Source organism: Chondrus crispus, genomic scaffold, assembly GCF_000350225.1.
Source record: "Chondrus crispus Stackhouse genomic scaffold, scaffold_62, whole genome shotgun sequence".
Taxonomy (NCBI): domain Eukaryota; phylum Rhodophyta; class Florideophyceae; order Gigartinales; family Gigartinaceae; genus Chondrus; species Chondrus crispus.
In genome coordinates this window covers 277,615-299,511 of record NW_005178579.1, presented here as the reverse complement: position 1 = coordinate 299,511, position 21,897 = coordinate 277,615, and the positions used below count along the sequence as shown (strand labels likewise).

General features: G+C 53.5%; 1 protein-coding gene across 1 annotated transcript; it reads right to left on the bottom strand.

Moving 5' to 3' along the window:
- Window positions 1-18,467: 18,467 nt before the first annotated feature.
- CHC_T00007137001 (hypothetical protein) lies at window positions 18,468-21,348 on the bottom strand. Its single transcript, XM_005710558.1, has 7 exons — window positions 21,149-21,348; window positions 20,591-20,802; window positions 19,538-20,258; window positions 19,318-19,434; window positions 19,084-19,225; window positions 18,639-18,861; window positions 18,468-18,544 (listed from the first exon to the last, which is right to left on the bottom strand). The coding sequence occupies exons 1-7, from the start codon at window positions 21,346-21,348 to the stop codon at window positions 18,468-18,470; spliced, it is 1,692 nt and encodes a 563-aa protein (XP_005710615.1).
- Window positions 21,349-21,897: the final 549 nt, after the last annotated feature.

Sequence of the window (21,897 nt, the reverse complement as noted above, 5' to 3'; positions counted from 1 at the left end):
ACCCTTGCTGTTTCTTTCCCTTCTCTTTCATGAGAGAAAGCCCTAATTCAGATGATCTGTCATGCTCTCCGACAGAAATCGATAACAACATGAAAATCTTCCATTCTTAGCACGATTGTCGGCCACAAATAGCAGCAGATCTCAAGCTCTGTGATAGGGTTTCTTTTGCATGTCCGCGTGACTCGTCAGGCGGTTGGACCATGATCATACATTCCGTTCCAGTCAGACGTATAATTTCTGATCTTGCTTCTTTTTCGTACCTGCAGGCCAGTGAATCTGCAGCAAATCGATGTAATTTGTTCCTAATCTGGACAGGATGCCATCTACAGCCTCCCTGATGTTGGTTCTATCCACTCTCCGATCCTCACCTCGTATCCAAGAAAACACACGACCGGGTGCCGCGCCTCCTGCAACCTTCGAGCAGAGTACGAGTTTTTCCCGAAATGGCGCACCACCTCGTTCCTTTATCCATGAGTTAATATATTTTTCCGTTCGACCGAAAGAGTCTTTTGTTGGCGGAACCGGGTACATCTCGGCGCAGTCGATTCCAATCACACCTCTCTCGAACGCATGGTCAAGCTGATCGTGAGCGTCGCTTTCTGAATTTTGATGGCCTCAGGTCATCGTACCTAGACATACTTCAGTAAGAATGAGGTCGGAGTTTCCAACGCGGCGTTTTCCAGGTCTACGCTGCCGTCTGATTTTCTGGTGTTTACGCCCTCGACAGCTATCATTCGCGTACTGTTGCAGGAGCGAGGAGAAGCGACATCGGGTCTCTTTCTGAAAATCGGAGACGATGACACATAATTTTGGCGGATGGTCGGAAAAGAATGCGAAGTGACAAATGCCGCGGCCTTTGTCATTTTGTAGAAGGGCTCTGAAACGTTGCTCCAAAGTTCGTCAGTGAAGCTTTTAAGTTCGCAAGAGCTCTGTGTCGCTGAAATTCAAAAGGCTGATAGGTGTCTCTTGTCCTGCTCAAGTAAGACATCGAACAAGAAGGCAACTCTGACACAGTCCCCAGGGTACCGTATATCGGTGGGACGCTTGCGATCGGCCTTGAGTTCTGCGCGTTCGAACTCGAGACGGGCCTTGGCGGCCATTAGCTCGAGGCGCTCGGCCTCTACGCGTGCCTTTCGCGCACGCTCCTTGCGCTGCTCGGGGGATTCAGACGACTCGGAGGATTCGGGGATGTGAGGGAGCTGGGATGGGAGGGGGGTCTGCTCCTCCTTTGCGACGCAGATGGGGGGCGCCGCACGACGGCGCGATGCGGGCGCCGGAGTCATCGTTTTTGATCTGCTCATCGCTTACGTACAGATGTTGGCGGAGAAAAGTTTGCCTGGAGACAAAAGTTGTAGTACAGCTCTGTGCCTTCGCTTTTTGTGTGGACAGAAGTATTGCGTTCACCGTAGATTGCTCCGACGCCGCTATGTGGAAGGCGAGATAGGAAAAAAATCCTAGTCAATCAAGATTGATGGGCTTGCGCATCACGCAAATTTAGTACCGCTGGAGGGTACTTGTAGTTGAGCCCGTGCCGCACACTCCTCCCGGCTCCCCGCCCGTGCCGACCTTCCACCTTCCACCTTCCCAACTCAAACATCACACATTCTCACCCTTCCCTACGACGACTACTCCGGCTCCCCGCCCGTGCCGACCTTCCACCTTCCACCTTCCCAACTCAAACATCACACATTCTCACCATTCCCTACGACGACTACTCCGGCTCCCCGCCCGTGCCGACCTTCCACCTTCCACCTTCCCAACTCAAACATCACACTGTGTGCACACTCCTGCCGGCTCCCCGCCCGTGCCGACCTTCCACCTTCCCAACTCAAACATCACACATTCTCAGCCTTCCCCACGACGACTCCTCCCGGCTCCCCGCCCGTGCCGACCTTCCACCTTCCACCCCCCCGTGCTGACCTTCCACCTTCCACCGCCCTGTGCCGACCTTCAACCTTCCACCTTCCTAACTCAAACATCACACATTCTCAGCCTTCCCTACGACGACTGATCCTGACCCAAACGCATCACTCCCACCCCAGTTGCAACTCCATTTCCGACCCCTCATTCCCCCCCCGTTTATTGGAAACTTGGAAACACCTGCCATGTCTGCGCCTTCTGCAGTACCTTTCGTAGTTGACCTCACAACTGGACAGCCGTCCTCACCAGCACCCCAGTCACCGCAGTCGCCAACGGACCACACACTACCACGCACCCCACTTCCTGACGCCGAACACTCACAACCCACCGGCGGCGTTGTAACACCACGGTGCACAGCACCGCTTGTTGACTTTTGTCTCCATGGGGGCCTCGTTGTGTCCAGAGGTAATACGGTACAGGATAAAAATCCTGTGCTTCCTACATTTGATTCGACATGGGCAGGCCTGCCTTGTGTACAGTCACGGACAGACCGTGCATTGTGCACGAATGTGAGGGATGGCCCCGAGCCCATGAGGTTGGATATTGGAAGGATGAGGGGCCGGCACAACTGGCACTCGGTTCCCGTTCAGGATTTAAGTTTTCGGAAGTATGTGCTGCAGCACACAGTGCACCAGAAAGGAGATGTGAAGCGGTTCCGTCAGCTCGCGATGCAGGATAATGCATCGGCCATGGAAGGGTGGAGTCAGTTTGCTGCCAATAGCAACTATTGGGAGGTGCCCAGTACATTGACGTGCGGCCGCACTTTCGCCAGAGATGTACTCGATTGTTATTATCTTGACGAAATGGACTACGTGTTGCAGTCCCGTCATACCCTACGTCGCCACAAGTTCCCTCTTTTCGCTGATCCATTGATGGGGCGTTGGTGGAATGCTTTCAAGCACAGAGCAAACTTCTCATACGAGCGCTATACGAGGAATCGCTATGGACTGCTTATACCTTTCGACTGTTACGAGACCATGTACTTTGACGATGCTTCGTATAAAGAGGTGTTTCCCCAATGCCCACAGTGGCTGCAAGCTCTGAAGTTCCCTGAGGGAGTTCCGCTACCACTGCCGCCGGTCATCTACTACTACCATGAAGAAATGGTCGTAAGGGAGGGAGGCGTGATGTCAGAAAGATGTCGCAGGCTTTGGCAAATGTTTCGCATGGAGATATGCACCATGTTTTGTGCGTTTTGGTTCAACGAGGCAACAAGGGGCGGCCGCCTATTCTTGGTGGACAAGGGTACCATTACAGTGCTGAAGGACGTATGCAAGGATGTGAAGTGGGTGAATGGGAGCCAGATGCTCTTTCCTCTCATGGAGTTTGTGCATAAGCTGCCACGACATCTGGAATGCTACATGGTGAGCAAAAATCCGCATCTATCTAACTGCGTGTACTTCCACGCTTTGCATGGAACGGGAGAGGCGGATATGAGGAAGGCAGGAGGAGAAGTGCGATACCTTTCTTTCAAATCGAGAAGGATTCGGTTGGCGGCGCGTCAGCAGCGGCGCATGGAGGAGAGGCGGTCCTCGCCTATGACCTTAAGTCTTCATCCACAGGATTTGTCGTTAGTGGAAGGCCTTCCCGCGCTCGTCATTGCCAAGCAGTGGGACCTCCACGGTAGTCTGACTGTTAGAGGGCTGGTATCATTGCTGTATGATACAGCAAGCAAAACGACCAGAACTGTTGATCAGATCTCTCAAGAAGTGGGCAGGCTGCAGCAGGAGAATGAATCGCTGCGCAGCTTCATTAATGGAACGGCAACTGGGCATCCGTCGGCTCTCCGCGCCAAACATTTACACCATAGGCCGAGTATAACCCCGTTCCATGGCCCGTTCAATGTACCTCATGTACACCCACCCCAGAGGACGGACAGCGGATATGATGGATACAATGATGACAGGAGAGGAGAACAAAGGGGCGGCCGCCATCATTATGTTCGAGATGAAGGGGACTGGCGAGATCGGAACGAGTGGGTTGGTAGGGGACGGGATAGTCGTGAACGATATCAACGTCAAGGCATTGGCTATGGCACAGGGCAGAGAATAGAAGCAAACGATGAACTTCTATACGGAAACGGTTACCATGATGTTTCTCCGTTTCGTGGTCGAGCTCGGCAGAGGGAATCGACTGCTCCGGAACCAGAGAGGACCAGATTCAGGCGCTCGAGTATGGACAATGACTACTAGTAAACACTTTGGCCAAAGTGAAGTAAAGATTCATTGACTGTACCTATGCTAAATGGCGAACACACCGCCATCCACTGAAGGCTGTATCTCTCGCGCTGATGTGTCCCTGGTACGCTGCCCTTCGACACCGTTCACACCTGCTTCAGTACCATCATTGCGAGGACTCGCCCCAACGTTTAGCTTGCAGTACAAATTATCCTTCATGCGGAGAACTGTCCCCGAAAGGGATCTGATCTGTGATGAACGACCTGGTATGAGCTCGGATAGTCTCAAATTTCCACATTTGATACTTGCGGTGTCCATGTTGTTGATATCACGGACGCGACCGTTTTCACAGTTCTTCACCAAAAACTGAGACGTCAAGTCTTTGAAGACTAAGGCGATTCCGAGAATACAGCGGAGTGCATCTTTGTGACCAAGGAGAAATGAGAGTGGACTTCTTTCCGAATCGGAACTTTGCGCAAACTCCGTGCAAAACTTGGCGGCTGCCTCCACAACGTTGATAGCGTTGTTGATAACTCTCTTTTTCGTTCTGTTTCTCTTTCTTTTAGACAAACCTAAGGCCTCAGTCACTTGTACCTCGTGAGAAACAACAAGAATCATGTCCTGTCGCTTCCCGTACAGCTCACTCAGAAGGTTGGAATTGTATTCATTAAGGTTGATATCGCCGGAAGACTTCGTCTTTGTGTTTTTGATGTCTTGAAGACGGCCGCCCCTTGACTTGGAAGCATCAACTTCTAGGAACCCCCAACGAACCGTAAGCTTTGATTGATCAACTGACACACCAGATCCCGACCATGGCACCATCAGGAAACCTAATTGTTCGAGGAATGCTGACTTGCACTTCTTCCTGGACTGGTTCAAGTGCTTGCCCATAAGCTTGTATATCTTCCAAGCTCCGTGCCTGGCAACGTCCCGCGTCGTCGGAACCTCCTTTACCACAACTTTCTCTGGCGCTTGCATGTTCCCGGGCCCGGGCGTGTATTCACCATCCTCTTCTTCCCCAGAATCACTTTCACTTTCGACATCCTTCAGTCTACGTTTCGAGGCTTCAGACTTACTGTAATCCTGCACCAACCTGGCGTGCTCGATGTCGGTTTCAAGGATGAATCCTTTCTTCAGCCAGTCTGGTTGGCGCAAACTCACAGCTTTCCCGGTGCAACTGAAATCAACGGGAGTGTCCGTTTTACAAGTGCGGCCCTCAGGATTTTCAGCAGTTTCACGAACGGCGTCGGCTGCGATAACATTCTGATCTGCTCTGGCCTCCCCTTCCTCGCCGTCATCCGCAAACATTCCAAAGCTGTTCAGCTGCACATTGTATATGAAGTTGAGGACAACATTCTTCTTGAAGCGACTGTGGCGTCCGCCAATACCCTCTCTGAACTGCTTTCTTGTCTCCCTTGGATTTTTCCCGCACAGCAAAACCTGTACTGCAGTTGAAAAACGAAACAAGACCCGTTCCTTGGCCAAGGTGTTATCACGAGCTGTCCGAAGAACTTCGAAGGGTATGATGCTGCATAGAATTCGATGACAAGCATCTCGGTTGACAACAAGGCCATCAAAAGGAGTGAGTTTGTCCAGAAGCTTGTTAAATCGGCTGAGGGGGGTGTCTGTGGATTTGTTAGACGTGTTTGTTCTGGACACAATGGCATGAATATCTGCTAGCTGGGTGCCCACCTCATCAAATCTTTTGTCTGTCATATCCATTCTTTCAACAAGACTGCTTGTCAGCGTATTGAGCCTTGCATTGAGCACGCCCTCGAGTTTTCGGAACATGGACTGTAAAATGGAATTTGTAGTTGTCACCGCTCCCAATGCATGAGGATGTTCCGTGCTTTCTATATCGATATCCAGGTCGTCTCCAGGCTGATGTCGGCTGACGCTTGTCCCAGGAACTTCCGTAATTCCCCCGTCATCGCCATCCGAACAGTATTCCGCCCGGAGATGTTTCTTAAGCTCTCTTACGCCGCGCTCAGCCATAGCTGTGGAACCCTCTTCCTCAAACAAACTTTCGGCGTCTGATTCCAAGATGCGTGCGCGTCGTTCCATCAGTCTGAATCTATCCTTTTCTTCGCGGTCACGTCTCTCCATTTCTGCTTCTCTCTCAGCGTCTTCAGCTGCCAAATCCTCATCTTCTTCATCGTCTGAATCCATGATCATTTCTGGCACTTTGCGAACAGGCTGCTCTTGCAACGCTGTTTTTGTTCTGGGTGAACGTCGGGGTGATGGTTCTAATGTATCCTCTTGCCCCGGACGGGGAATCAGGTTTTTGACTGGTGTGATTTCTGGGGTAATTGGGTGCACTCGCGCTTGTCTAGGTACCATTTCCTCATTCTGCAAATGAAGCACCCGCCTTGACGATCTCACAGTCGTGACTGGGCGCTCATCGCCCTGCGTTGCGTTGGATTCCGTAGCGGCCGCTTCCCGAGACTTCCGGGCTAACGCCCGGTTACGGGGGGATCTTCTACGGCTGTTTCGAGGGGTCAACTGCGAGAGAATAGCCCTTGTTTTGGGCGGAGAAACGTTTGGCCGGCGACGAACCTCCGAACTGTTGCGACGCATCTTCTTAGAGCCTGGTGAAGCATTGGCTGCTTCGGGTATAGCACGTTTCTTGGCGGCCCGTGTATTCGACATTGGGAAAAAGGGGCGGTGTTCCTCAATTTCTGGATACGAAGAACCTGCAGCTATAACAGCATGTGAAAAAGTTGGCCGGCCGGCCTAAAGGCCACCCATTACAGTATTGGTGAATATCAATGTGAAAACGCCCACAAACGTACTGTGAGTGGCCACGACTCTTCCATTTTGTTAGAAAATTCCAGTTCGGGGGTGCTTGAATGAGTCGTTGGACAATAAAAATCTCCCCGGAGAATGCTTGGATTGCGGATATCTGGGGTATGCCCAGTCCGAATCCGCGCTCGCCACACGACAAGGCTATTTCCCGTCCGAACCATCTCAGAGATCGCCTATCGCGTATCTTCGACAAGATAAGTGGCGTCCGCAATGACAGAGGAATGCAACGCCTTCGGGCATGCCGAGAAAGAGAAGCGCTGCCTCTACCGAATGATTTCGTCGAGGTTCTATGGATGTTGGAAGACGATGACGACGAAGCAACGTGGTGCAGCGCGCAAGTAACGGATATTGAGGATGCTCCCGCCACGGCCGCGAACGATAAGGTTCAGGTGTTGGCGACAGCTACTTTGGAATACGAGGAGAAGGCTGCATACGGTGATCATATTCATCAAGTGGAATTCGTTGTTGGCCGTTTATTGAGAAGCGCGGAGCTGGATGGAGACGAGAATAACAATCCGGTACTGACATGGCGGACGCCAGTTATTCCACAGGCTCATGACGGGATGGATGAAGCGGATAGAGACTGGACTGGAGATGATATTGCAAAAAACAGTAAGAGGCGCAGAGTTGTTGACCAGTACCGGATGAAAGAACTCGCGGATATCGTTGATCGACTGAAGAAAAGCCATGCACAAGTACTTGGCCAAGTAGACATGCTAAATCGGAAGGTCGAGCTAAACAGTTGTCGGATATCGGAGGGGCTGTCGTCGACAAGGGATGAGTCCGTGCTGAAGATAGTGAATTTTCTGCGCCACCGCCTGGAAGTCGCAGTGCAGAAGTCGCTGCGTAAGGCGTCAAGTCATATTGAACAAACGTCGGCCGACAAAATGAATATAGGGACCTTAGGGGGTATGACGCAGAGCTTCATTCGGGTCGTTGCGGATTGCGAGCTGGCAGATTTTGAGTTGATAGCGAGGAATCTATACGGCTGCATGGTCGAGGACTCGACATTGCGTCTGGTGTTCTATCCTGAGTATGCAGAGACACAAGGCCCGGCCGGGACATCGCAGACATTCTACATACTGTTCAATCGCATGGCAGGGCTTTGTTCATTTCTGGGATTATACCATAAGGCGGACCGTCTCGCGATGTTGAAGAAGGAGGGCAGTGCGGGGGTCGGAATGTTGAGGTTGATGGGTACGTATGTATATTCGAGCGATGTCGGGGCCCCCGCTGCAGTTTTTGTAGGGCACAGTTGCGGAAACACCTTCGAAAGGGATGTTGCTAACCCCGGGAGCGGAGAGCTTGTGTTGTTCAGGAACAACCGCATATGGGACTCGGAAAGCAAGACCTTCGATGCAGGCCTGCGTTGTACTAGGCGGAGGCCGTCCATAGTGGAAGACCCAAATGTGTCAACCGCAGTTCCTCTGCCCAGTCGGGCTTTTCATTTGGTGTGGCGGAGAGCGCAAGAGGTTTCCGGGCACTGGTCTAAGAGGGACAGGAAAAGGCATGTTCGTGTTCCAGGGCAGCTGGCAGTCGTGATGCCATATGTGATGTTTGTGGGGGACTCGCATTGCGCGGACGCGCGTCGAGAGCTGAACGAAGATGCGATGAACGAAATTGTCAGTCCGGTGCACCCGGGAACTGTTGGTCAACAGGATGTGCCGGGTTCACCCAACACCGCTGGCGGTAATGTATAGTAATGTAGTTTAAGGCTACTAATAAACGACGCTGCGATACATTTACACTGAAGCGATCTCGAGCAATGAACTAAGCTCCTTCCCATTTTCCACACGTGGATGGTCACACTATGCAGCTTCAAAGTGTTGGTGCGCACCAGTACAATATCAGCCTGGATCTAGTAGAAACTAACAGATATCCGTCCTATACTATATTTTACATTAAAAATGGCTCATCAAGCTAGACCAGCGGTATGTTTGATACGATCAGAAAGGTGTGCTGCGCGCGCGCCAAAAAATCTAAAACAAAATTCGAACCACTAAATCTACCGGGCCATTCTAAAAAATCATTTCAGATATTGAAAATATGACCTCGTAGTGCGCGGAGCTTCTCGTGATGCTCGACGCGCTCACGCTCCGCCGCGGTGGAGGCCTCTCGGAGCGCCGCGACGGTCGTCTCCAGCTGCTTGGCTTGGTGCATCCACTCGCGCGCCTGCAGCAGCGCCTGCTCAACCGACGAAGGAACTGTTGCCCCCTCGAAGGAGCAAGCGTACTGCAGGGCAGTGAACGCGGCCTTCTCACGGAGGCGCTCCGGGGAAGACCGGCCGGACGGTTGCAGAGCGGGAGGAGGCGGCATCGGAACGGGACGATGATCGCCTTCGGTACCGGTCACCACGCTGATGTGTGGGGGGCTTGAGGTGGGGGCCGAAATTTCCACGACACAGGGGGATTCTCTTAACCCCTTCGGTGAGTCGCTCTGGATCGCGGCCACGCGAGCGGATCCGCCGCGGGCCGGTACCGCGGTCTCGACGACGCGCCTCACCGCACCGGTTCCCGCATCGCGCGGTGGCGCGACATCGGCATCGGCCAGCAAGCCGCCCGTGTCACCCGCGTCGACGGTGTCGACTGCGCCGTCCACGTCGACTGCGACGGTCGCGTCCGCTGGACCGGGGTCCGCGCTGCCACCATCGGCACTGGTCTCTGCCTCGGCTCCGGCGGGCATCGGTAGGGTACACCGCTGGTTCCAGCTGAACCACGCGAAGTCCGCCCGGCCGCTCCAATCCATACCCTCGGTGAAGGCCAACAGCTGCGTCGCGTACGCCGCGTCAAACGCCGTACCTTCGAGGATCTCCGCGATACCGACCGAGCGGATTAGATCGATGAGCCCCGCCGAGAGGCGGAAGAGCAGGTCGCGCTCACCGAACGGTTCCTCGCGCCGCGCGATCAGCCGCGGGTCGGGACACGTCGTGAAGAACGGCAGTCCCTCGCGAGCGGCGTGCAAGAAGCACAGGAATGCCAAGACCGCCCATTCGGAAAGCATGATCGCGTGCACGAAGACGCGCGTTCGCTCCGTTTCCGCGGATTCCGATCGGCCGAGCGGCAACCAATGCGCCGCCACGTACGCCATGACGCTCGGCGTCGGTACGCACAGGTACTCCGGCGCCTCGAACGTCGACCATGGTCGAACTGCAGTTCGGCGGGAGCGCGGGGTACAGGCCACGCCGCGCGGCGCTGGGCACCGAGAAAAACTTGGTGCTGTGCCACATGTGGAAGAAATCGTCCACCCGGCGCCAGCGCAGCCGACTCTCGCGCGCTGCGTCCTCACCCCACCGCGCTCGGTTTGCAACGCTGTACCAGCTGTCGAAAGGCCGCGGAAAGGCCACCAAGCAGACGTCGGGCGCGAGGCCCTCGTAGCGGCGATACCGACCAAAGAGGTTCAGCAGCGAGATGTGGTACTTTTCCTCGCCCTCGCAGCGGACGTAGAGCAACTCACTGCCCGCCGCGGCCGGCGTCCGACACGGAGCGTGACGCCACCGCGCCTTCCACGCGCCGGCGCGGTTCTCTTGCGCCACGGCACCGCGTCCGGACGGAGTCTTGATGGCGCCCACCATCGGAATGGCCGCGAACCGCGCCGCGTCCAGCATGTTCCGCTGAACGTACTCCTCGACCGTAAGCGGAGGCTTGCGGCCCGCAGCGCGTCGGCGTGCGCGCCGGCGGCGGTGGTCCATCGAGGACACGGGCCACAGAGACCGTACGGAACCGACGCCGCTGCGCAGCCAGCCCGGGGTACTCGGGGCGGTGAATACCCGCCCCAGCGACGTTGTCGCTCCCCGTCCGGCCGGTGCAAGCGCTACGCTACTCGACGGCGCCGGCGCCGCGTACGGCGCCTCGGAAGCGGCCCTTGTGAGCGCCGTACCCGCAGCGGGCAGCGGCGACATGGGAGGCGGCGGCAGCTCCACGGGGAGCCCCGGGTCCGCCTCGACTATTCTTGGAGCCACGCCGGCGAGGGGCAGCGGCGAGGACTGTGTTGCTTGGGCGCCCAGCAGTGGCGAAGCGACCGGTACGGGCGAATCAATTGGCGCTTTCGCGGTCCCCGCCACTCCAGTGGACGGTTGCAGGCCGTCGCGAAGGCGTCGCCGCGGTTGGAAGGTGGGACCGACCGGCGTCGCTGCCGGAGCCCGAGGCGGGCTCAACGGCTGCCTGTACGCGCGCACAGCCGGATTGTCGCGATGACCGTCCATCGGTTGGTTGAAGAGCCGCTGTAGGGGGATGTCGTCGTCACTGTCGGAGGAGGTTTCGGAGTTCGCAGGGGAGTGTTGGGGAAGAATTGGGGGGTCAGTGTGGATCGCGTGGGTAGAATCGGAAGACGCACTCTCCGAATCGGACGAACTCGCGGCGTTATATACCGCCAGCTCGTTGAAGAGCCAGGGGGTATGATCGTCCACACGGAGGGGCTTCTGTTCCCGCATCGTGCGCGATAGAAGGAAACGTCCGGAACGGACCCGCGCGCTCGAGTAGAGGGTCGCTACGGGGACGTAGCGAAAGCTAAGGGAAGAGGTCTGTAGTATAATGACCGGCGCGAGCGCGCGGAGGTCATGGGACGGCCGTATACGGTATACACGTGGACGGCTGTGCCCACGTGTAGCGAGCGCGCGCGCATGCCGAGCGGTCGTAATCTGGCGTACGTGTACAGTAGTGCACGTGTCGTCCGAGCGGTAGTCTATGCGTGTTACGTGTGCGCGTTAGCACACGTGTCGTCCGTGCAGTAGTCTGTAAGCAACACGCGTGTACAGTAGTGCACACGTGTAGTAGCAGCGTCCGTGCGGTAGTAGCAATTATGGCGCTAGTTTTTTAATTGTGTACAGTACCCGGCACGCACTAGGCGGCAGGTACTGTACTACTGTACTGGGACAGGTGTCCGAGGCGTCCCTCTGCGGGGTTAAGACCTGGCACCCGTCCCCACCAGTAAACGGGGGCAAGCTCGCCCCCGTCTCTTTTGCGCCTACGTACGTCCGCTTTCGGTTGTCTGTGGCGCGCGCTGGCTTCTAACCCGTTACCGGTCGCTCCCGTCCACGCACCACGGGGCGACTGCGCGTAGCCGGCCAGTGAGCCACTCCCTTTTCGCGAGCTCGTCCGATCGGTTCAATTGGCGCGTCGCGTCCGCGCCGCGTGCTCCCTTGCTAAAGCCTCTGCCTCTCACCCAACCCAGGGCGGAGAGGAGTTATCCCACACTTGGAAGGATCTCCTGATCGAACTTGACTTTACTGACTCAAGAGGAATACCCCATTGGCTTTGTGGGTCACAGTGGTTTCCCTCAGACACATCTCTTCACGTAACAAAGAATGGATCCGTGGATCGAAACATAATCGTCAAAATTGCAGAGCACATAAACAAGCATGCTCGAAAAACCATCTCCTCAGATAAGCACATTGTGCTGTTGGTGGACGGACACAGCTCCCGTGATGGGCTACAGTGGCTTGAGACGTGTGAAAGATTGAATATTATCGTTGTGCGGCTCCCCGCAAACACAAAGCATATTCTCCAACCCTGCGACCAATTTGTGAATCGCTCATTTCAGAAAACAGTGCGGAAGACGAGGGACGAATTGCTCTCTATGAGCCAATTGTCATGGGCGATTACATCTTACCAAATCAAACTGGCAGTTGCAGGCCACCAGTCCATCACACCCGAGGATGCTTGAGCGTCGTTCGTCAAATGCTGTATTTGGCCTATGGACTACCGTTTTATATACCTTGCTTCCTCTGATAGTGCTCCAAGTGGCCTCGACACACGATCTGATATCTCATATCCCAGTACAGGGCGGCAATTTGTCAGTTGGACCTCACATGGGGTCATGCAGACGCAAAATCTCAAACTACAAAAAGAAATTCACAAACTGACTGACGGCGGGCTACCCGCCTCCCGCGCTCTCGCACAGGTTGCTTGTCTTCTCCAGTCCAATTACAGAGTCCAGAACATACTATCACACGAAATCCGGGCCCCTAAAACGGCATTCTGCACTCTCACGGCACGTAAAAATAGTGGAAAATGCAGGGAGCGGCTGTTCTCACTTCGAATGTTTCTCAAAGGCTGTCGGAGGGTAACGACACTTCAAATCGCGAACACGCGAGCTCACCGGCTATCAAGACACACAGCAGGGTGATGTCGAGGGAGTCTTTTTGTGACAAAGAAAACGTAGATCCTGCTGGAGAGACGAAGGTCGCTCGAAACCTAGAGAGCAGTTTTTCGGATTCTTTGGACGATGTTCCCCTGAGTCAGTGGCCGACACGGAGTCGGTCTAGTGTCAAGGGGAAAGGGGAGAGTCGCGATACCGGTCCGCAACATGCCGCAGCACAAAGTATCCTCGGTTTGTCGCAGCCTAGGTAAAAGTGCTGCGGTATGGCTACCCAAATTGAGCCGGATGGTACTTGGAGCAGTCAAAGAGAGATTTTTTGGTACTAAAAATCTGGCCAGTACAGGGGTAAAATAGCCGATTTTAGGAAAATTCTAAAGCTACCCAAATTAAGCCGGTGAGAAGGGTACTGTACGTGTACGGTAGGTGGTCACAACAGTACTGTATGTACTCTTACAGTACCGGGAAGACTCGGACCAACAATGAGGAACTGTTTGGCTGTTCAAAGACGGCAACCACCGTAGCAGGAATTCTCTGGACCGGAATATTTCTCTTCACTGATTGGACAGCTCACTCAAATTGGGGCCAGGCTAGAGTCCCACTGTTGACCCGAGTGGTCTGACCAACACGTGGCGCTCGGGATTGCAACGAACGAAGCACGAGCCGGACCGGTCTCCGAGTTGTGCGGGCGCCGACGCGTGACAAGAGCGATGCGGTCTGCGAGAAGTGTGCAAGTACTGTACCGCTACAGTACAGTGTACATTACAGAGAGACACTCGTTTGGGCTGACAGTGCGGGGACCGCAGCCCTCGAATGGACTCTTTGAATGGACTCTTTGAATGGACTCTTTGAATGGACCCAATAAGGGGTCGGTCCACTCTAAGTCGGGTCTGCAGAACGGTATTAGGGGGTACCATATTATGGATCAGTCTCAACATCTTGAATGGTAAATAATGAAGAAATTGTCCAATTCTCCTACAACTTGGTACAAAGCTCCAAAGCATGCCTCTAAATCCATACATCGCTTTGGGATTGGCTGTTGAAATACAGGAAAACCGTAACAACGCCATCGCTTCCCATGAACAAGTAGCCGTTATGAGCCTCACTGTGCTGAAAATGTGGATCACATATGATATTTTCGCCCCACGAATTTTATTCATAATTGATCAGTGACTTGGTTGCACAGGTTATTCGCTGCCTGAATAGCTGCTTTTTAGCCTCGCAGCAACCTGGCGCTGGGCCCGACGCTGGGGCCGGTTAGCTTTCAGACGCTCCGCTCGAGCAGACATTTGAGCAAGCCAGATGCGGTGCTGCTCTTTTCGCGCCTCCTCCTCCACCCTTTGCTGACGCTTCTCCTCCAACTCCCGCTCTTTCTGTGCCCTTTTTGCGGCTGCTTCGGCCGCCCGCACCTCACGCTGCAACGCTGCTTCTTGGCGCTGCAAAGAACGCTCTTCAAGCACCTTGAGTACATCATCCCTTGTCAATAAAGCTCCTGATCTCGTTATCAAAGTACCGCTTTCAATGACACTGCTGTCACTGCGCAGCATATTTCGGGAATGTGTGAATGCTTTGACAAGATCCTTGTATGTGTCGAATGCTGCCGTCTGGTCTTCATCCCTCTCAAAATTGGTGATATCAGTCTGCCGGATCACACCAGCATTAGCTCCCCCATGTCCTCTTTTCCACACACCGCATGCATCGAAACCGCTTATGATATTGTCCAGACGGACGGACTCGTAGTACGCCCGTGTCAGTATTTCGCAGAGTGTGTAGATGTCATTCGTTTTTCCCGCAACGCAATACGCTCTACTGTTCAACAAGTTTCGAAACGACGTCTTGAATGGCGAAAAAACCGCATAATCGAGCACTTGAGTCCTGTGACTTGTGTGGGCGGGCAGACCGATGACAACAACACGGCCGTTCTTGAGGGCGTTAAGAAACCTGTACGTGCATTGGGCACCGTAACTATCCATTGTGAGAACAATGTGGCGGTGTTTCTCACGCAGTATTTTGGTCTCCTCCAGAAACTTTAATGTCCAATGATAGAAGATTTCGGAGTTCACAACAGCCTTCTCCCGGTACACGCAATAGAAATTGGGAGGGAGAAAGCTAGCAGGAGTTTCTCTCGTTCCGTCAGAGCGAATGCGGTGTTTGGTTTTTTGCCAGGCAGCACTGTAAGTGGGCTCCAAGCCCGCCCGTCTCCAGACACAACTGGCATAATGGTGACATGCCCAGCATTGCCAGACCACTTTAATTCGGTTGAGTTACTTTTCCCACTCGCGTCAAACACAGCTTTGCTTCGAGCGCGTGCGGCTATACGTGTGGAAAAGCCGCTTTCGTCAATGTTAAAAATTTGTTCAGCCGACGTTATCTTAAGCTCCTTGTACACTTGTGCGAGACGCACGAAATGTGATGCCAAGTTTGATGGCGACATCGCTAATTGACACGCTTTTTCTAGACTTGACCTGCGCTTGAGTGTTAGCCTGGAGTGCCGTGCAAAGAATCTGTGCAAATAGCCATTCCCAGGCCTTCCATTTTTAAATGGTATCTTTTTTTGTCGCTGCAGAGGGAGGGATTGTACAAAAGTAGCAACAAGAGACTTCAAGCATTCTCGTGACAAAGGTGTGCCTTTTTGCAAAAAGTCTAGCGCGGCATCCACAATAAACGCTTCTTCTGAGGCGCATAACACAGGTGGGCGGCCTTGTGGGGTTGCTGCAGATTGTTTCGGCTGTGCAGCGCGACGCAGGGTAGAGTAGGGAACGTGGTGCATCGTTGCGCACTTTCTTATTGAGAGTTGCCAATTGTGGTAGTGGGCGAGAGCTTGTTGGACTGGAACAGAGTTCACTCCCTTGTGCCCCGGAGGGGCGCAAACGCGTTTCGATACCATCCGTTAGCCGCTGATGGGGGAAAGGCACAAGACAAATCTCGAGCGTTAGGGCAAGGCGTGTGGAATGTTAAAGTCGGTCGGAGCATTGGGAAGGGATGTGTTTCTATGGGAAAAAGCGCGCGCAAACTCGTTAGCTGATTTGTATTTAAATATAAAGAGCCGATTCTGCAGTAGACGAATAGAACCACATTTAGGGCTGACAGCAAGCAGTTTTTGTCACCCAATTAACGATGAATTAGGTTCACAATTACGACGTGGTTCATGTTTTCGGAGCCCGATGATACAGTACTGTATGGACTAAAGTTACTGTATGTAGTGCGTTGATGCCCTCCGTCTGACAAATTTCTAAAAAATAACCTTTTCTGCTTGTACTGTAGTACAAGCAGAAAAGGTTATTTTTGGTGCTGCAAAAAACGCAGTACTGTAAGTCACGGACGTCTCATTGGGTCAAGAGGACAATACTGTATGGTTTTCAGTAGATCGGGTGACCTTGCATCATCATAAGCCTCCCCAAAAGGAAAGGAGATCATGTACCCCTCCCAAAAGGGATTTTTGGGACAAAGGGCAATTTGGGACGCCAAAATCGATGCAAATCTACACAGTTCCCCTTATGTGATCAATGTTTAATAGTGATATCCCTTCTACCTTGATCCAGACGTAATGCACCGACCGTTGATCCAATCCCGAACAGGTCTTGCGCTTGGCTTCCCGCCAAACTCATGAAAATACGAAAAAGCATGCAAACAAACAATAACACGGCCTGTTCGAACACTGTGCTCCTTTTGCATACTATTTCAACCTCATGCACGCGTAAAATGGGATGAATGGTTCTCACATCTCGCTCTCAACAATATGGCACCTTCAATGCGAAAGCAAACGTCAAACCTAAAGAACAGAGCAGAGCGGCAACAGGCAAAAACAGAAAAAAGACGGTTAGCGGTTGGACTTCTCCGACAGAACAGAAAAATTCGTCAAGTTGCTCAAATGACTTCTGTTTCGAAGTCTACCGTTGGCCGCCTCGCCAAGCTTATACGAGAGCGCGACCACGAGCAGCTTCATGCTTACATAGACACCACTATTACAGTACCAGGAAGGAAATCGGTTCTATCTGCAGTCGAAGAGCAGATGCTATCGGACCAAATCGTCTGTGCGGCGTCGCGAGGGTTCGCAATCAATGATGATATGCTCAAGACTTTGATGACCAAGATTGCCAGCGATGGACGCCCGGGATGGAAAAATGGTATCCCTGGCCCGGATGTAATACGTTCTTTTCGGGCTAGGCATCGTGAACTGGCATACCGCAACCAAGAAGACAAGGACAACGCAAGATTGAAAGGGGAAAACTACTATCATGTTGACACCTTTTTTCAGGTGCTACGTCGTCTCGAAGTATCAAACCCGGGATTAATGCAGGACCCAGACCGTGTATGGAATATGGACGAAACATCCATTGATGCAGAGCATGGCAAAAGAGAAAAAGTATACGGGTCCTCCTCCACGCATCATGGAGGGTTTCGCAACTCAGGCAATTCGAAGGGCTCAGGGAGACATGTGACGGCGGTCATAGCGGTGTCTGCAAGCGGTCTCAAAGCTCCACCGTTCTTTGTCATCAGTGGGAAGCGCAAATACGCTGACTGGTTTGAGCCGCTGCCTCGAGATGTATACTGCGACAAAGATGGACTACCACACAAGCTTTGTGAAAATCAATGGTTTCCAGACAACGGCGTTCACAAACTCACCGATAACGGAAGCATGGAGATGGAAATACTTGCAGCGTTTATTGACCATTTCAACAGTTTTGTGAGGAAATTTGTACACCCATCTCAAAAGATTCTCCTAACGCTCGATGGGCATAGCTCTAGAAATGGGGTCGAGTGGCTGCGACGGTGTGTGAGCCACAATATTGACGTGGTGCAAGCTCCAGCGAATACATCGCATGTTTTGCAGCCGTGCGACAAATTTGTGAACAAAAAGTTCAAACATTCGATCCGAGAGACGAAGTCCGAGCTTGGCAAAATGGCCCTCACTAATACAAAAACAGTTAAGCTCAAACTAATGCTGGGGGTTGTCGCACACGATGCCATAACCGGTGAGGACGCGAAGCGTTCGTTTCGGGAATGTGGTTTATTTCCTTTAAATCCAAGCGTAGCCAAGCAGTTTAAGACGAATAACGACACAAGACGTGAGCAAGGCATGCAGTACCGAGAAAGAGTTAACAAAAGTGGTGTGGCATCCCGTTTAACTTCTGTCATGCTCCGCCAGAGCGATAATCACACTGTCGAAGAGGTACGTCACATTGTGAACACAGTTGCCCAACCACAGCAATTGCTGGCAGATCTTTCGAGCACACTGCAGCAGCGAACTACAACATCTTCAATCTTGCGCAGCATAATTCCCGACCCCCTCTCTAGAAGCGCAGCGTTCCCAAATGTTCCATTGCGTAAGCGAGTCATGCTGTACTGCGGCGCCCCCGCGCAGTACCTCACGCACAAAAACACTCTTGCATTGCGTGAGAAGAGGGCCGCAGACTTAGCACAAGCCTTGGAAGAGACAAAGATAAAAAGGGAAGACGCATGGAGGAGGCGTCACGAAAAGAATGAAGCGCGAGAGGAGGCCAAGCGGCAGCGCGAAGTTGACCGGCAAGCTAGGGTGCTGCGTCTTGCTAAGGAGCGTAGAGAGAAAGATGAAAGGCGTCAGCGGAAGCTCTTGGAGCGCGATAGACGTAGGGAGGAAACGCGTGAAAGGAAGCAACGTACAGCAGGTTTGAACGCAAATGCCCGAGCTCAACGGGTCGGGAAAGCAGACGTTGGGACGACGAGGAAACGCAAAAGGGTTACGCCGGTGCTGCGGGCCTATCCTGCAGAAACTGCGGTATGTGAAATCATCAGTTGTGTTCTTACGATGGCTGTGAGTCGCTGCAATGGCTGGGAGAAGAGTGTCCCAAGTTAACCGTTTTTGACCTGTCGTGAGCTGCGGTTCCTCGATAACAAAAGTCGGAATTGCGTTCAATCAAGATAATAAAATCTCCCTTTTTTGAGTGTTCCTTCTGCCGAGGTCCGCTGCCAATGGTTTAACGACGTGTGGCTGGCAGTCAGGGCACTTTGGCGAGCGGCAGTTTTGCATTACTCAATACGTGTCCCAGATTGCCCTTGTGGGAGGGGTAAATGGAATGGAAGCAATGGCACAGAACCACAACGTCACCATCGAAGTGTCTCCCTGTTTCCAGTCAAAATACCCAAACCTGTTCCCTTGTTCATCGCATGCTGTTTGCATCCAGACGCTTTTTACTGCTTCCATCCTGGGGTTCTGCAATAGACCACACACACCCACGCACGCCAACAATCTACACAAGCAATTTTGATGTACTGTAACGACCTCATGTGCATCCTACCGCGTGTCCAAATGACCGCTTATGCTCATATCCGCGCAAATTACATATCGTAACAAGAATCTTCGACTTCAGTGCAGATCGCAGCCCAGTAGCAGCTCGTGGTTTCGTCTTCCTTGAAGTCTCCATGTCCGCCAGCGATCGCGTTACCTTCATCGATAAACCTGCGATAAGAGAAAAAAATACAATGAAACTGGTTAGAAATCGTCCTCGACTACTGAACCTCACCCACCCACAAAGCTCGCTTCAAAAATTCGCGGCACGTACTGAGTCCCGTTAACGCTCGTCCACTCGCCGCACGCGAATCTGTACGGCTCCTCCCCGGCCTGTCGCAAGCCCTTCATGAGGATAGAATGGCCGCGCTCCACGCCGCTCAGGCCGATAGCCGAACCAAAGAACATGCCGAACACGTTCTTGAGCATGAGATCCCTCTCGCTATGCGTGCATATGATGGGGCCGGCGACGTTATTGGTAATGGCGCAAAACTTCTTCGTGTCCGCGAACACTTCGCGCGTGATGGCGCCTTGCACGAAGAAGACGGTGTGGATCTTGTGCGGCAGAGTCTGCGGCTTGTTGAGGATGCTCGCCAGGACGTGGGCGCCGAGCGAGTTGGCCATGAGGCAGACCTTGGTCTTGACGTCGCCGTTGGCGACCATGAGCTTGCCCAAGACCTTCTCCATGACCTTACCAGTGCGCTGGCCGCGGGCCATGAAGCGGCCGAAGGCAAAGTGCTGAAACGGGTTGAGGATGATCTTAGCGACGTTGGACATGGCGCCGAAGAAGCCTGTTTTCTGGACGACGGCCTCCTCCTTGAGGCGGCGGACCTTGGCGTCGCAGTCCTCGTCGTCGTCCGAATCGGAGTCGTTCCTCGAGTCGTCCGCGAGGATCTTGAGCTGGTTGGCGAGGTCCTCATCGTCGGGGTTGTCGTCCTCGATGGCCTTCTTCGCGGCGAGCGCGGCCTTGGCAATGTCGGTCTCCTCGCCGGTGGCTTCCTTCTCGGCGGCGGCGAGCAGCTCGGTGCGCGTGAGGGCGTCGTCGGCGCGCACAAACTCGATGGGCAGGGCCGACCAGATGAAGGCGACGAAGATGGGGCGGAAGTGGTCGCCGTCGGGCATGGCGGCGTCGTTCTGCATGCCGCCCATGAACTCGGTGAAGGGGACGGCCACGGCCTTGTCGGGCGGGGTGTTCCAGCCGTGCGTCTGGGCGATGATGTGTGTGACGTCGTGGGCCTTGATGTACTCGACGATGGCGTCCGACACCAGGGCGCCCTTGTATTCTAGCTCCTCCGTCTCGGACAGCTGGACTAGGAAGTAGGGGTACTTGGCGGCCTTCTCAGGATAGTAGGTGTTCTCCTTGAGGATCTCGGCGAGATCGACCTTGGGCTCGGCGGCGCCGGCTTCGGAACTCTGTTTGCCTCCCATGGTGATACGCGACGCGCGATGGGGTAGGAGGAGGGTGGCGTGGAATGAGGGGCGGTGGGGATAAGGTAATCAAAAAGAAGGGAGGGGGGGGAGGGGGGGCAGCGGTGACGACTGATGAGGTGAAACGAAAGGTGAGGCGAGGCGAAGGCGAAGAGAGTGCCTCAGAGTTGAAGTGAGGGCAAGCGGTTGATGTGTTTCTGTGTCGATTTATGAAGATACTGTACACTACTGTGCGTGGTTGTGTGTGTGTCGGGCCCCAGGCCCGACAGGGGAGATTTGCCCCAGTCGCGCTGAAGACGAGTGCACAGCAAGTTGCGTCCACAACTTTGTGCAGGAGAGTGATGGTGTGCGGGATATGCAAAGCACTCTACCGTTGGAAGTTGAACTTCCAACTTGGAACTGTACTGTACGTTACCGAAGGCGAGGTCGGGGTTTCAACGTTTAAACAAAAACATACAAGTGCGGTGTGGCAGTGTGGCAGTGTGGTGTCAGGAAGGCATGCAATCGGGGCGACGTTCTGCGCTCCCGCGACAGCGCCGCGCTTGCGGGTCTTAGCTCTGTCGTAAACAAAGATGTAAGGTATATGATAAGGTACACATTAAGCACCGAGCTCACTGGCGCCGCCTCCCTCCGCTCCCTCGCGACGGGACAGTCCATCGCCGCACCGTGGGCACTGTACTTTTGATCGACAGGTCGTGCAGTACAAGTACTGTATTGTACGGTGCAGCACACCAACCAACAAACAACACAAACAACACCTTCCGCAAAGTCGCTGTAAAGCTTTCTGTACTGGACAGCATACTGTAACATCATGTTGCTAACATGTTATGTAACATGTTACCTACTGTAAACAGTAGGTGCAGTTCGAGTCGCGCGACACCGGACAGCGGAAGATGCAGCGCGGGCGATTCTGATGCTTCACACGTCGGCGCCCGCACAACTCAGGGCCATTCCATTCATCGTGATTGGCAATCACGCAATCACGCAATCACGTCAATAAATGGTGCCTGCTCCCTTGTGGTTGGTTGTTTATATTACGTTTCCTAAAAAATGGTCATGATCATTAAAGAAATAAACAATCGACTTAAAATTAATCTTGTGCTCCAACTTGCAGAACGACGTTAAATTAATGTCGTGATCGCGTGATTGCGTGATTGCGTGATTGCCAATCACGATGAATGGAATGGCCCTCAGAGACCGGTCGGG

Bases quoted from the DNA above. Each gene is read 5' to 3' on its own strand.
- CHC_T00007137001 (XM_005710558.1), bottom strand. From the start codon at position 21,348: ATGGACTGTCCCGTCGCGAGGGAGCGGAGGGAGGCGGCGCCAGTGAGC. The intron at 20,803-21,148 runs GTATGTTTTTGT...TCACCTCATCAG, and splicing joins CACACTGCCACACCGCACTT to TCGTCACCGCTGCCCCCCCT. The intron at 19,435-19,537 runs GTACGTGCCGCG...CTCTTATCGCAG, and splicing joins ACGAGCGTTAACGGGACTCA to GTTTATCGATGAAGGTAACG.